This window comes from Haemaphysalis longicornis, unplaced genomic scaffold (assembly GCF_048455015.1).
Source record: "Haemaphysalis longicornis isolate Haplotype H1 unplaced genomic scaffold, Haemaphysalis longicornis Haplotype H1 scaffold_4, whole genome shotgun sequence".
NCBI lineage: Eukaryota > Metazoa > Arthropoda > Arachnida > Ixodida > Ixodidae > Haemaphysalis > Haemaphysalis longicornis.
The window spans coordinates 132,466,484-132,480,791 of NW_027526361.1; the positions used below are offsets into that span (position 1 = coordinate 132,466,484).

General features: G+C 48.5%; 1 protein-coding gene across 1 annotated transcript in view; it reads right to left on the reverse strand.

Moving 5' to 3' along the window:
* Nucleotides 1-428: 428 nt before the first annotated feature.
* The window catches only part of LOC144180575 (defensin-like), a 127,433-nt gene continuing 113,553 nt past the window's right edge, over nt 429-14,308 (reverse strand). The window contains exons 4-5 of the mRNA XM_077708904.1: nt 9,099-9,161; nt 429-719 (exon numbers count right to left, since the gene is read on the reverse strand). Coding sequence (XP_077565030.1) covers nt 595-719; nt 9,099-9,161 — 188 coding nt within the window. The 3' untranslated portion in view covers nt 429-594. The remainder of the gene's footprint in view (nt 720-9,098; nt 9,162-14,308) is intronic.

Below are 14,308 nucleotides of genomic sequence, written 5' to 3' on the forward strand. Positions count from 1 at the left end.
AAGGAAACCTCGCTCAGGAAACCAGGCATATAAGTTTTGGTAATGTTTCGTATGGTTGCCCTTCAGTGGTGATGTGAACGAGAAAATTGACTTTCATCGATCACATATGTTTTAAATAATAATAATAGATTTCTTCGAACATGCGTTTACTCGTGTGTATCGGCTACATAATTTCGACATTTTGGGAATTTTGCGTTCTACGCCACACCTGCGCTTTTAGACGCACCGTAATGGAGAGAAACGACTGAATTTAGGGCAACTGGATCTTAACGGGCCCCCAAACCCGCGTTTCCGGAAACATCCGGAAACCCGGATGTTAACCTCTACACACAGGCGTCTCAATTTTGCGCGTACCGAAAAAAAAGTGGAAAGAAATGACCGCCGCTTATCGGATCAACTATCTTTATTTTTCTAGATAACTTTGGCGTTCGATAGTAAGTTATTTATGTACTTCCTCGAATTCTTTGGCAATTTCACCCCCTTCTTGCATCCCGACTACACAACATGCGTAATGCAGAGCTCCTAATGTATTCAGTAAACACAGTGGAGCAATAAACATATAATTCAACTTCGCTGTACGGCCCTCAGCGGCCGTTAATTTTTGAAACAGACGCAGGATTCCTTCAACTTTCCCGCGCAGTATCCTCCTTCCTGGGCTTTCGCCTCCTTGCAGAACTTCGAACACTCGCCGGAGCCGAATGGGCACCCGAAGCTTTTACCTGCGGAAAAAACGAAAGTAAGTCTGAACGATATAGGAGCAGCCTTGCCAGCATCTATCGATCTCATCTTTCAAGCTACTTACTATGCATGGCGACGTATCATACATGTGCTTTCGCGGGTCGCTTGGCCAGTGGGGTAAGGGGAAGCAAAGGATATTCTTATTAACTTGAAAGTTTCCGGAGATCAGTCCAGGAAACTTCGTTTTCGGGGAGCGAACGCATACAACTTCATTTTTCACGGACGAGTGCTCTACCGAATGAAATATTTGTAAGTGGCGATTAACGACGTAAAACAAGGGCTTCATCGGCTCATCCATAAATGAAAAAAAAACTGTAAAAAACCTATACATAATTTTGGAAACTCACTCACACAAAAGGAGTGTACAAAGCGAAAACATTCGCTCAAATCAACCCGGTGAATGTGGTTGCAAAGTAAAGCTGTAAAACACACACCCACAACGATTACCCATGCGACGTCCCTTACATTCACTCACGTAGCACTACAAATAGTGACACCAGAGAGAAGTGAAAGGAACTTAACCACACCCTTTATTACTTCCCAGAGATATCCTTGGTAAGTTTAAATGAATGATGATGCATGAACGGTGGTTGGTTGAGTTGTATAGGTGTAGAACATGAGTGGAAACTTTTTTTATAAAATTAACGGAAGCTCAAACCCGGTGTTAGACGATCTCACTTCTACATCTCTGCTGCCGCGGACGGAGGCGACGAGATCGGCCGCCGAGACGGTGGAGGAGGGCGAGAAGACAAAGGAGGAGGGGCAGGAGCGAGATGAGGAAGACGTACTTTTATTAAAGACGATAGTCTTTCTTAGGCTACTTAAACCCAGAAATTTTGGCCTGTCTGTATGTCTGTTTGTCTGTGTGTGTGTCTGTCTGTCTGTCTGTCTGTCTGTCTGTCTGTCTGTCTGTCTGTCTGTGACTTGATTCAGCTACCCGGCCAAAGTGAAACAAGGTTTGCGCAATAGTCTTATATAGTCACAGCTAAATCTACCCATCTAAGACTGGTGTAATGTTCATACTTGTCAACATTGTTGAAGAAGGACAAGGCATTACGCTTATATCAGGCAACAAATTATTACAGAAGTGATATTTGCAGTTACCCTTTATAAAAAATCATACATGTTGGATTTTTGCGAAATCACATACTTCATCAACTGGAGAAAAAAAATCACTCCGCCATTGCCTGCTGTCGCCCGGGCCACTATAGCTCTGGCCCCGTTTTAAGGAGTCAACCGGCAACAGTTACAAAAGGTTCCACTCGATAGGTTCCACGTTCTGCTTGGAACGCACGTGGAGTACGGCAACATGGTTATATGAACGTTAAAGTAGGGCACCTCGATTCACGCCCGTCTCCGCCGTGCGGCAGCGTTGGCATCGAGACACGCGGCCTGGAGCAGTGGAACGCGTTAATGTAAAATGATTTAAGCAAACCTTTGGCCCCTTAACCTTGGCAGCAGCGCGACGCAACAGGAACAACTTGGGAGGTGAGCGGGAAAGCGAAGGGAGGCCTTTACTTGGCAAATGTCGATAAAGACGATCGTCTTTTGTCGACATTTGGAGCGAAAGGAGCAGATACGCGGCCTTTTTTTTTCAGATTTCTGAACGGCCGATAGAGTGCGGCCCAGGTGAGGGGTTCCTTCATCACTGAAGCCCATATGCAGTCCGCGCCGCCTGTGCTCTGTCCCCCAACTGAAGCTGGGTAGGCAGACGGGCTGGACAGCAGCATCTCCCACTGCTCTTGTTCGGTAGTTCACGGAAAAAGAGGATGGGGCTCAGGGCTAAACCCGGACATCCTAAATATGTGGCGGAGTGTTCCTACTTCTAAACAATATTTACATTCAGCGTCTTAGCAATTCGGGTGCATTAAGTGAAAACGCGTCGTGTGTGGGAAGGAGCCCGATTTCATGTGCCGTAGGGTAGTTTGTTGTTCTCTGAACCCGTCAGGGTAAGAAGGTAGGGTCTCTCTGAAGGCGATAATGCTGGGTTCGCGCTCTTCTGGTGTTGCGCTGTTCCCCAAGATGCAGGTACGCCAACTATCCCTACTCGCCACACTGGTTTATGTCCCTGAATGAGACAAGCGGGTGTCTGTCCTGGTGCAGCTCCATAGCACGGGGGTAAAACCGCAGACTTGTTGGTGAGCCTATTCGTTACCCTCGATGGAAGCGTGAGCGAGTGTCCAGATCAGTTGAATGGAATTGTTTGGGAAGTGGATTTTTAGCACACACAGTGCACGTCGGGACACCCAACCGGACTGGTAATTCCGGTAGTCTTGTTGGGAAACGGTTACAACCTTCAAACCCCTTGTTGAGTGAGAGCCAAGGCGATGCCTGCCTCTTCTGCTGCCATCATGTCTTGAGTCTTGAGTGAGGCACACGCAAGGAGGTTGGTTTTGGAAGTAGCCACGATGATGGCGTACTACTGCCCTCGGTGTTTGGAGGCGTCAGTCTAAATAACTGCATTATACCCACCATGGGTCGTGTTGACCGCTTGAGCCCGTGCTTGTCGGCGCGCCTCGTCTTTTCAGGGGTTCATATTTCTAAGCAAATAGAGCGTGTTTACTTCTTTTCGCCAAGAGTGCGAGAAAACATCAAGGGGAGTGACATTCTGTGCTGCCCAGCCAATCTCGCGAAGGATGCGGCGACACACCGCAGTTCTGCTTATTTGGAGCTTCTGGTTCAAAAGATGGCCCTCTATCAGTTCTTCCTCCGTGTTGTGAAGACCCGTACTAAGCAGCCTCTCTGTGTACGCACTCAGGGGAAGACCAATGGCCTCCTCAACCACCTGTCTAATCATTATATAAAGCATCTTTATGTCCTCCTTGCCGAGAAGAAGACAGGGGGCTGACGTAAGTGATTCTCAAGAGGGCAAAAGCTTGAATTATTTGCAAGGTATCAGATTCTATGAGGCCTCGCTTCTTTGTGGCAACTCGCCTGATCATATTTATGATTTGATTGATGCTGGGTTTCAGGCGCTGCAAGGATACGCCACTTTTGGTGTTTGCCTGGGGATGCAGGGCCAGGATCTTGATGCTGGGGCTTGGAGTGATGGCCTGGCCATCAATGAGTATTGGAATGTGTTCCTTGATGTGTCGTTCGGCGTGAGGGCGGACGACAAGGAGCTGTGATTTTTTACGTGAACACTGGAGGCCACAGGCTTTAGCACATTGGCGTACTAGAAGTGAAATGCCATGCGCTGGTATTAAATGCGAATGCATTTCTTAGTCGAGCCATGTCAGGCGCTGTGCGGCGTCCACGCGCCCGCAGGTGTTATCTCTCCGCTCTCACCCCTCTCCCATAGCAACAGCTGCGAGCGCGCGCGCTCCTCCTCTCCCCTAGCAACCGGAGCAGGTGGTGCGGGCGGATCAGCGGCGAGTGAGTGGAGAGGAAGAGCGCGCTCGGGCGTGTGAGGGCGCTCGCATCGCGGGAGCTCGCCGGAGCTCCCGCGTGTGTGGGAGAGTGTAGGCGATGGTAGGTGCTGTGCTTCAGTGCTTCTCCTCTCGACGCTCGCCCCACTCTCCCACGCCCGCATGCTTCTCAAGGACCCTTTGACTGTGCACTTTACCGACCACAAGGCAGTGATCGTGGCCGTCAAGTACAATGACAACACAAACAGGTGTTAAATAAATGGTTACGCTACAAATCATCGTCTCCTCATTAATTATAAAATCCGCGCACTCTCGCGCAAAAGAAATGCATTCGCATTTCCTCACGATTCCCTTCGGGGTGGTGGGGGGAATTTTTTTTATTCCCTGCGCCCATCTTGTCGAGATACGCCCGTGAAAAAAAAAATCCCGCCATCTCCACGAAGTGAACGATGATGAGAGGGGCGAAGCTAAAATGCTTATCGGTAAAACCGTGAAACATTCGCCCACACATCATATAAAGACTCGACACGTCAAACTTTCCACCGCTCCGTTGACGAGCCCGTCGACGACGTCGATGTTTGTGGTGATTATGTAGGGCTTGTTTAGGACGATGAGAGTCTCCATGGGTAAGTTGGCGAATTCGGTGCGCGACATTTTAGCCCCTTGACCGTCGGCTTCTGCAGAGCGTCTTGTGTCGCGTACCCCCGGTACGTGTGAACGTTTTGACCTCTTCGGCTAATCTTTGGTTGGCCAATCCCTAGGGGGATCCTGCCACAATCATCATCGTGGTGCTGTGTACAGCTGGATCGAGGGACGGTACAGGGCCCGAGCAAGAGGAGCTTCGGCCCTAATAACACGATGAAAGTGAGATGGCGGGTCATGTAGCCCATGAACGATGTAGAAACTCTATCTTGCCGGGAGCTAACTCTAACCCACGTGAAGGGAGGCTTTGGGCTAGACTAGCAGCCGCTGCTTGTGGTTCAATAATCATACTTTCGACGTCCGGATAGTCAGTTGCCTGAGTCCACACCGTGAGGTCATCACCGTAGATTGCAAAACGCGATGTGGTATCGGTCTCTAGCTGACGAGCGATTCGCGTCTTTGCAAATTAAAAAGCACGGGCCGGAGGATGCAACCCTGGGGTACCCCCTAGCCAAGAAATAGTTTCTGGGGTGCCATCCCGGGTGCGTGCCACTAAGCTGAATAGGCCGATTTTCCAGAAAGAATTTTATCAAATTTTGAGCTCGGTGGCTTGGATATGCAGCAGCCAGTTCGGTAAGGATGGCGGCTTGACTGACATTATCAAACGCCTTTCGCACGTCGATGGCTAGAACATAGTCCAGGTTACCGGTGCGCAATTTACGGTAATGTCTCTGCGGAGGAGCCAAAGGCAGTCGCGGGTGCTGAGATGCGGACGAAAGCCAGTTTGAGATCGATGAAACCAGGGCTGTACGTACTCGAGATAGTGTTGCATTCTGTAGTTGATTACTCTTTCGGTGAGTTTTCACAGAGTTGGCGTGAGGGAGATGGGGCGCAGGTTAGAGAGCTGAGCCGTATCGTTGTTGGGTTTGGGAATAGGGCTAACCAAGGTCAACTTGAGCGTGTCGGGAACAGTCCCTGTTGCCCAGTGGTCATTAATGATCTCAAGAAGTACCAGCTGGGTGTTCTCGTCTAGGTTACGGAGGTGCTGCCATGTTAGACCATCATGGCCAGCCGCTGAATGGACTTTGCCTTGGTGAAGAGCGGCCTAAAAGTTCAGGAAGAGTGAAAGGGCTGTCTAGGTCCTTATCACGGGATGGTATTATATTGGCAGGAAGGGGGGTGGTTGCGGATTCAAAGGAGGCGTGTGGGGAGAATGTGGAGATGAGGTTATGTTCCACAATGTCAGGCGGATTTTGTAGCGTGAGTGTGGTGATGATGGTAGAGCGACGTTTGCCTTTACCGGAGAGACCTCGGTAAACCCTCCATAGTTTGCTTAGGCCACGTTCACGGCCGAGGTTGGAACAGAGATTATGCCAGCTTTCATTAGCGAGAGAGATTTGATACTCGCGTATGAGCTTGTATTGGTGCCGGATTTTAAGGAGATCATTGTGCCTTTTACCACTTTTCAGGTACCGAGTAGTGAGGTTATGGGCACCCTTCCGCAAGTTGGCAAGGTGTGCGGCAAGAGAGGCCGTTGTTGCGTCACATTCTATAACTTCACCAGACTGAACCTTGGCGTCTTGCAAGGTGGCAATGAACTCTTCCAGCGTCGTTGGGGTGGATAGGGAGATTATTGCTCGGAAGGTTTGCCAGTTAATATGAGGAATATTTTTCTTTGCTCAGAGTCGCTTTCCGTGGAGGGTGATAAGTATTTCGAAGTGGTCGCTGCCCCACGTAGTGTTATATGGATTCCAGTCGCGGGAACTGCCAGGGGTAGCGAAGGTGAGGTCTGGTGTGGTGTTATTTTGACGAGTATGTAGGCCTATTCGGGTGAATGAGCCAGGATCGTTTAACAGAGTAAGACCGCATTCCTCAATAGTGGACTCAAGATGTGTGCCACGCAAACCTGTATAAGCATATCCCCACGTTGTGCTCTCAGCATTAAAGTCCCCACCCACGATGATTTGGGTTCGGGGAAACTGCGAAACGAGGTGGTGCAGCCAGTCATACAGGATGCCTCTCTGGGAGCCTGACACGGGGCGGTATAGATTGAAGCGACTACGAGGGGCCTGCCATCTGGTAATCTAATGTGCACAATGACTGCTTCAGGATTTGCTGTACATTGCCCGGAAACTTTGAGTTGATGGCTGGCAACGTCCGAGCGGATAAGAACCGCTGCCTGTCCTACAGGAGTCGACGAAGCACCACGGATGGAATGGGTAATACTTTGGTCGCTATAGGTGGTGTACCCAGATAGGCGAGGGATGCATCGGGTTTCCTGGAGGAGTATAATGAGGGGTGAAATTTGACCGACGCGACTGCTGAGAATAGGGGGGACTGATTGAAACTCCGACAGTTCTATTGTGAGATCTGCAACGAGTGCTTCATTGCGGACCAGTTTTGGGATGCGCAACCTTTTGTGGCGGTTCCTCACAAGATTCAGACTCAGATGTCCGGCGAGTAAGGTACTGAATCATAGCTGTGGCTTGTTTGAGGTGCTCTTCCGACCGAATGCGTATTTTATCAATTGCTTCCTGGCGAGAGAGGCGCTCCCATTGAAGGTCACCTCGAATGAGTGCCAAGAGTTGCATCACCTCAGACGTGTCTACGTTTTGTCTTCGCGCCATCTGGGAAGAAGGTGTGCGCTTAACGTTTTTGCTGCGGCTCGGACGCGAGGAACTTTTTGGGCGGGACGTCCGGGCAGTAGACTGTTTGAGGGTGTCTGCTGAGGCTGCCAATAGCGAAGTCTGCAAAAATCGCGGACCCTGCCGAAGTGCCGCCAACTCCTCTTTGAGGCGGTGGTTTTCCGCCCGTAGCTGTTGCATTTCATGACGTAAGCTTTCCAACTAAGCTAGAATCGCTTGACTGACATTGCTAAGGACGACAAAGAGGGAGGCTGGTTGGTGGGTTGACTGGATGTCTTCGAAGTGTAGCCGTGCCCACGTATTATGTCGGACCAAGATACACCCGGTTCTTTGTTCTTCTGCCGTGAGTTTGCTTTGCGTTCCGGCTTAGACTTCTGAGAAACCACTTTGCTAGGACATGTGGGGTTGACCGCAAGGTGCCCATTTTTCTGGCAGGCAACAGAGAAGAGTGTGCGCTCACATGCGTCATCATCGGCATGCATGTGGCCACATTTACGGCAAACTGGCTGCTTGGGGCAATATTTAGCCATATGCCCAACGCTGTGGCAGTTGAGGAAAACCATGCGTTTGAGTTCGCCAACCCTTCCTCGAGTGGTCAAGTACTACATGGCTATCGTACCAGTGTCGCCGTATGCACGGCTGGAAAACCGTGCGTTTGCGTGGCCAGCACAAGTTGATAAAAAACAGTGAGAGGACAAGGAAGCACCACATTGCAGGGGCGATGCTGCTCAGAATAATCACGTACGCCAGATCGGCGAAAGCCGTTGCGCAACGAAGAACCGTTTCGTTATTGGCGTCGGCGCCGACGGAAGATCGCAGACGACAGGGCAGAAAGTATGCTCCCCATGTCCGTGTTTCGTAGAGGCCGTACAGAGGGTGCTACGTGTCATGAGCTAAAGGGCGACACTCACTAGGCTGGGGGAGAAAACATGCATTTTTCTCCCTTTCTCTACCATTTTTCCTTAAAGTGCAGGTCGCAGAGAACATCGCATCCTCAGTCCCCCCTCTTTCCTAGACCCAGTTTTATGTAAAGTGTTTCCCCTCCTGTTCCACACATAACCCAGTGCCACATATTGCATTAAAAGTACCACTGTGGTATAAGATTGTATTGTCCTAACAGATTTAACAGCAGAGCTCCTTAAGCTTTCAGTTCCATCGTGAAGTGATACCAGACGACTTAGCCCAGCCGAGTGGACATGAGCATGTGCCTCATGAGGAGTGCCCGGCGTCATTCAGGCTTGCGCCACGTGAGAAGCTGGCAAGAAATAGCAAGAAAAATATCGAGCACACATAAGCGTGCGTCTCGTGAGGAGCGCTCGGCGTTGGCGAGGTCGACCTTCGAGAACCCTATGTCCAGAGTTCGTGGGGTGATATCTCGCGTGATGTTCCCCCTCGCCACTTAACATGCGTTCGCGCCTGAAGTGGGGAGCACAGACACCGAGTTCGCGCTAAAGACGCCTAGTTCGCGAAGCCCACTGCCTCGACTTCTCGCGCGTGCTTACGGGGTCCACCTCGGGAGGGATGCGATAGGCTGCGGACAAGACGATCCGCGCCAGCTAGTCATGAAAACTTTAATCGGCAAGTTCGGAAATTCATGTGAGGTGTAACTGCCGGGTCTCCGACGAAAGGAGAGGGGCCGCAGCTCTGCTGTTTCTCCAGCCTTGCACCACTGCGCCAACTTTTAGATTGAGATGAGAGCACTTACGGACAATCATGTAGGCTCTGGAGCAAAGACCACGAGCTTTAGCAGATCCTGGTCCGAGGTAGACTGCAAGGAGACATGCACATCGCTAATATAAGAATTTGAGCATTATGGCATACAGTAGATATATTAGTATGTCGATCTTAATCAACACCGGAAGTCAATAAATTATCCACCATGCGCACATAGGGTAAATATGATGGTTCATGTCAAAGCCACTTATCAGGTGCTCTAGAGTTGAGTGATGTATCACAAACTTTTATTTCTGATGTGTTTAAATATTTCACGTTTGTGGGTTAGAACGCGCCGAAGCTATAACGTGTGCTCGACTATGACGTGTGCATAGTAGAGGGCTCAGGAAAAAAATTCCCCGCATTTCCCCGAGGGGAAGAATGTGAAAGTGCGAATGCACGAGTTGAATTTGCGCGGTTCGGTAATGTTCGCGAAAGAGAGATCACACACACACAACTACAAAGAAAGAAAGATGCATTTATTCACAGACACCTATTTGTGTTGTCGTTGTACTTGATTGCTAGAGCGGATCTCAGCTTTGAAATTTCGTGTCAGTACTCCTTTAAGCGGGTGCATTAGCCCTTCTCACGCCCGATTCCTGGCCAATCCCCCACGTGGGTATGCTATGCGGACATCGCCGGTGGACGCGGGTTCAGGGTCGCTTAAGAAGTGCATTCGCACTTAACTGGCCAATCCCCCACGTGGGTATGTTATGCGGACATCGCCGGTGGACGCAGGTTCAGGGTCGCTTAAGAAGTGCATTGCACTTAATATTTTGACCCCCTGGAGGATATTTAACTTAAGCCGCAATGTGGATATATGGACGGGCGTTTTTGTTCTGTGGCTCCATCTGAAAAGTGACCACCGCGGCCGGAATCGAACCCGCGTCGTTTTCTCAACAGCACAAAGCCTTAGCCATACAGGTAAACAGGGGGAGGGGGTATTGGTGAAGTAATATCTGAACTTTTATGCGTACGTTAAAGCAAGGGCCTATATAAACTCTTCTTACGTAGAAATGGGACCATATTGGCTTATAATGTGATCATCTATCCTACATAATAGGTAGCTAAAACGCTGTCCGCCTGCTATTATACATACTCTTCCTGTGACATAAAACAAGCTATAAATAATTAGCAAACAACATCAATGTTGGTTCACGATGGCCTACAAGAATTCGAGAGACAAACAAGTGAAACGAAGTTCGTGCCTGCGCTTTTCAAGCCTCCAAAATACTGGTTTTGCAATCTATTTGCATGCTGGGCAAATATGTTATCTCAAAGTGATAATTAACATTGCATTACAATTTCCCGAAAACATTTGCTTGAACGTCGACTTACAAATGCAAAGTAATACGTTCCACTCACAATTTGAATGTCTCGCAGTCGGGCATTTGAAAAAGTTTGAGGCACGTTAAAGGTGAATGTAAATGGGTGTCGAAACAACGGTTCGCCTCCCTGGAACACCGGGAGGGGGTAGCAGCAGTAAGGAGTGAAAGTAATGTTTATTTTCCCGCGCAGAATCACCCGGGTGTTGGCCTTCATAAAGGAAGGTTTTGACTAAATTTTATCGCCATTTGGCACCTACGAATACAAGGTTGCAGCCATAAGGTCTTCCTTCTAAATGTGCCTTGAAATACGTTCTGAAGGTGGACAATAAACAGGCGCAATAGGTACGTTCCGAGGGACACCAGAGCTGAACGCAACATTTTCCGCAGGTTCGATCCAGGAGGCACCTGCCGTTCTTTCGGTGGAGGCGAAACTCGAAGACACCCGTGTGTTAAAATATCGGAGCACAATCAAGATCCCTAGGTGTTTTTAATATTTAATTAAATAATAACTTATTTATAGCCTGCGACTACGGCCCCCCTCATAGCCTGGTTTATCTACTGCGCGCTAAACATCCAAAAGTTTGAAATTTCAATCTTTCGCGAACAGCACGAAGCCTTGTGGCTAGTCTACTCTACCTGAAATTAAATGCGGTAAACTTGGCCCACAAGTGTATTTAGAAAGGGTCGCAGCGGCACCGCGTAAAAGAAAAACATCTTTGGGAATAAAACAATTACGCTTTGGCGCTAAACAATTACGCTTTGAACAGAAATTAACATCTTTTGTCAATATGATTTATGTTAAGCATTTCTGAGGAACAGTTTGGAGTCAAATTAAAGGAAGCAACTGCGCTTTTCTAGGCTGTTTACGCTTGTTCGATACCTGGTATTGAGACAATATATTCAGATTCCTCGGAAATATTTGCAGCAATGCCATCATAATTAACAACGTTGAGATGGGAAATATAGCACACCAAATAACTAGCATTTACGTGCGGAGGAGCCCGCTGTGATATTGTTGTTTCCTTCGCCGCCTAGATCAATCAATCAATTAATCAATCAAATCAACTTCATTTCCCTTGCAAATGAGTACAGGAAACGGTGGAGCCATAAAAAGCTGCTCCGTAGATGAAACTATTATGGACTAACTTTGGCTCCCTCCTGTATCGGTGACAACAGCAGCCAGCCACCACAGTATGCAGATTTCGGTACCAAAACCACTTTTTAAAAACAGCGCTTGGATAGGTTGCATATATATATATATATAGCGAATCAGAATGCGAAATGAGGGGCTCGTGGAAAATACACAGAAATAGGAGTTGGCAGTCAAGAAAACATCGGAAAGCAAAGGGCAGGATGTGGTAGGTCATTGAAACAGATAAAGAATTTGGAAAGAACGAAAGAAAGTGGAGAAAAAATGCCCGCCAGGTGGGATCCGAACCCACGACCTCCAGAATACCGGTCTGGTGCGATAAGCACTACGCTACCGGCGGGGCGATTTTCCCCTCCACAATTCTAGGGTATTTATGTTAATGTAATTTTTCCTGTGTTGGAGGTGGCAGCCAGCGCCACTCCGACTTCTCGGGGTGAAGGGGACCTTCTATTTAACCCTCGGGCCGTGACTCGAGTGCCTACGACATGTCGGGAGTGGTCAACCAGCGTTGAACCCTCTTAAGCTCCCTATGGCACCAAGACTGCCAGAACAGAGGCCCTCGCTATGCATGTAGCGAATCAGAATGGGAAATGAGGGGCTCGTCGGGGTTATCGCACCAGACCGGTATTCCGGAGGTCGTGGGTTCGGATCCCACCTGCCGGGCATTTCTTCTCCACTTTCTTTATTTCTTTCCAAATTCTTTCTCTGTTTCAATGAGCCAACACATCCTCCCCTTTGCTTTCCGAGGTTTACTTGACTGCCAACCCTTATTTCTGTGTTATTTCTACGAGCCCCTCATTTCCTATTAAAAAATAATAAAAAATAATAAAAAAAAATAATGTAACATCACTACCCGTAAAAAATAGTCTAACCATTCCCCTATGCCTCCTTTGGCGTTGTAGACTGCCGGCATTTCTTTCTCTCTCTCTCTCTCTCTCTCTATATATATATATATATATATATATATATATATATATATTATATACATTTAGAAATAAGGGTTGGCAGTCAACAATGACAGGGGAAGCAAAGATGTGAATGTGGTAGGTCACTTATTATCATTGAAAAAGATGAGGAATTAGTGGAGAAAAAATGCCCGCCGGGTGGGATCCAAACCAGTGACCTCCAGAGTACGCGTCTGGTGCGATAACCACTACGCTACCGGTGGGGCTGTTTCCCCAGGACTTTCTCGGGTATTTATGTTAAGGTATTTTTGTGTCCTGCACTTGGGGGTGGTAGCCAGCGCCACTCGGACTACTCGGGGTGAACTCGACCTTCTTTTTAACTTCCGGGCCGTGACTCGAGCGTCTACGACATTTCGGGAGGGGTCGACCAGCGTTGAACCCTCTTCAGCTACCTATGGCACCAAGACTGCCAAAACAGAGACCCTCGCTGTGCATGTAGCGAATCAGACGGGGAAATGAGGGGCTCGTTGAAGTAAGACAGAAATGAGGATTGTCAGTCAAGAATGCCCAAGAAAGCAAAGGGGACAATGCGGTAGGTCATTTATTATAGTTGAAACAGATGAAAAATTTTGAAAGACCGAAACTGGAGAAAAAAATGCCCACCGTGTGGGATCTGAACCCGCGACCTCTAAAATACATTCCAATACCCCCAAGCTCAGGAAACAAATTCCTAACATAAACACCGAGAACGTGGAGAGGAGAACACCCCGCCGGTAGCGTACTGGTCATCGCTCCAGACGCGTAATAAAAGTGGCAGTGCAACGCCGGCAGGTGCAGGAGCAAAAGCAAGCACAAAAAGAACAGAACTCCTGCTGGCGCAGTTTCAGGTAGGGGGCGCCCGAGCACTGCTAACGCGGGAAATTTGAATTGCATTGGGTGGTAGCATTGAGCGGATTACCGCGCTACAGACCATTATGGCGAATCACTGCTCTGCACTTCCGACAGCTTTCTTAGTTGTTTCTTAGTTGTTTAATAACGTTCGTATTTATACTGGGGCTGAAACAATAAGCTTGCAGTTGTGAGTAAGCGCAGTATTTGTTTCTTACATTCGTATTTGTTTCTCACATTCGTCCGTTTGTTCAGTTTCCAGTTATGGCACGTTATGCTTCTACGTTGATTTCCGACTGTTGAACAAAAACATTTATAATCCCATACCTCAAAAAACAAGAGTGTACGGAAGCTTGACCTCAGTGAAAAGGAAAACGACCAAGATCGAAACGCACTGACCGCAAAACGAAAACAAAGACTTCTGCCAAAACCAAAATGCAGTGCCCGATATGAAAGCGCGAAACAATCGATCGAGCGCAACGGTGCCCTTTGATTACGGTGAATTTTCTCCGAACGCAAAAGTCTGGCTTACGTTATTGTAGATCATTTTTCTGTGATTATGGGAAACGTTTGCGTTCTTCAATGGCTTACCGCTCTTAAGCGGAGCGAACCAGACGCGGCCTACAAAGGCCGCGCTAGAAGCTTACAGAAAGACAGACAAAGAACTTCTAGTTTTTGGCCGTGAGGAACTACGTTGAGGTCGTGTGTACCACTCCCACGTAGGAACAGGAAGGCCGTGGCCCTCCTCCCCTTTGTAGGCCCTCTGGACAGCCAGGAGTTGGAGAGGTCACTGATTTTGAGGGCGTCCTCCCAATCCTCTTTGTTATTACAAAACGTCGCGTATTGCAGGGCATTGCCAGAGCCTGTCATCTAACGAGCGGTGCGCCTTTCCGCAGTCCGCACAGTGTGGGTCTATGTTGGCTGCAAAGTG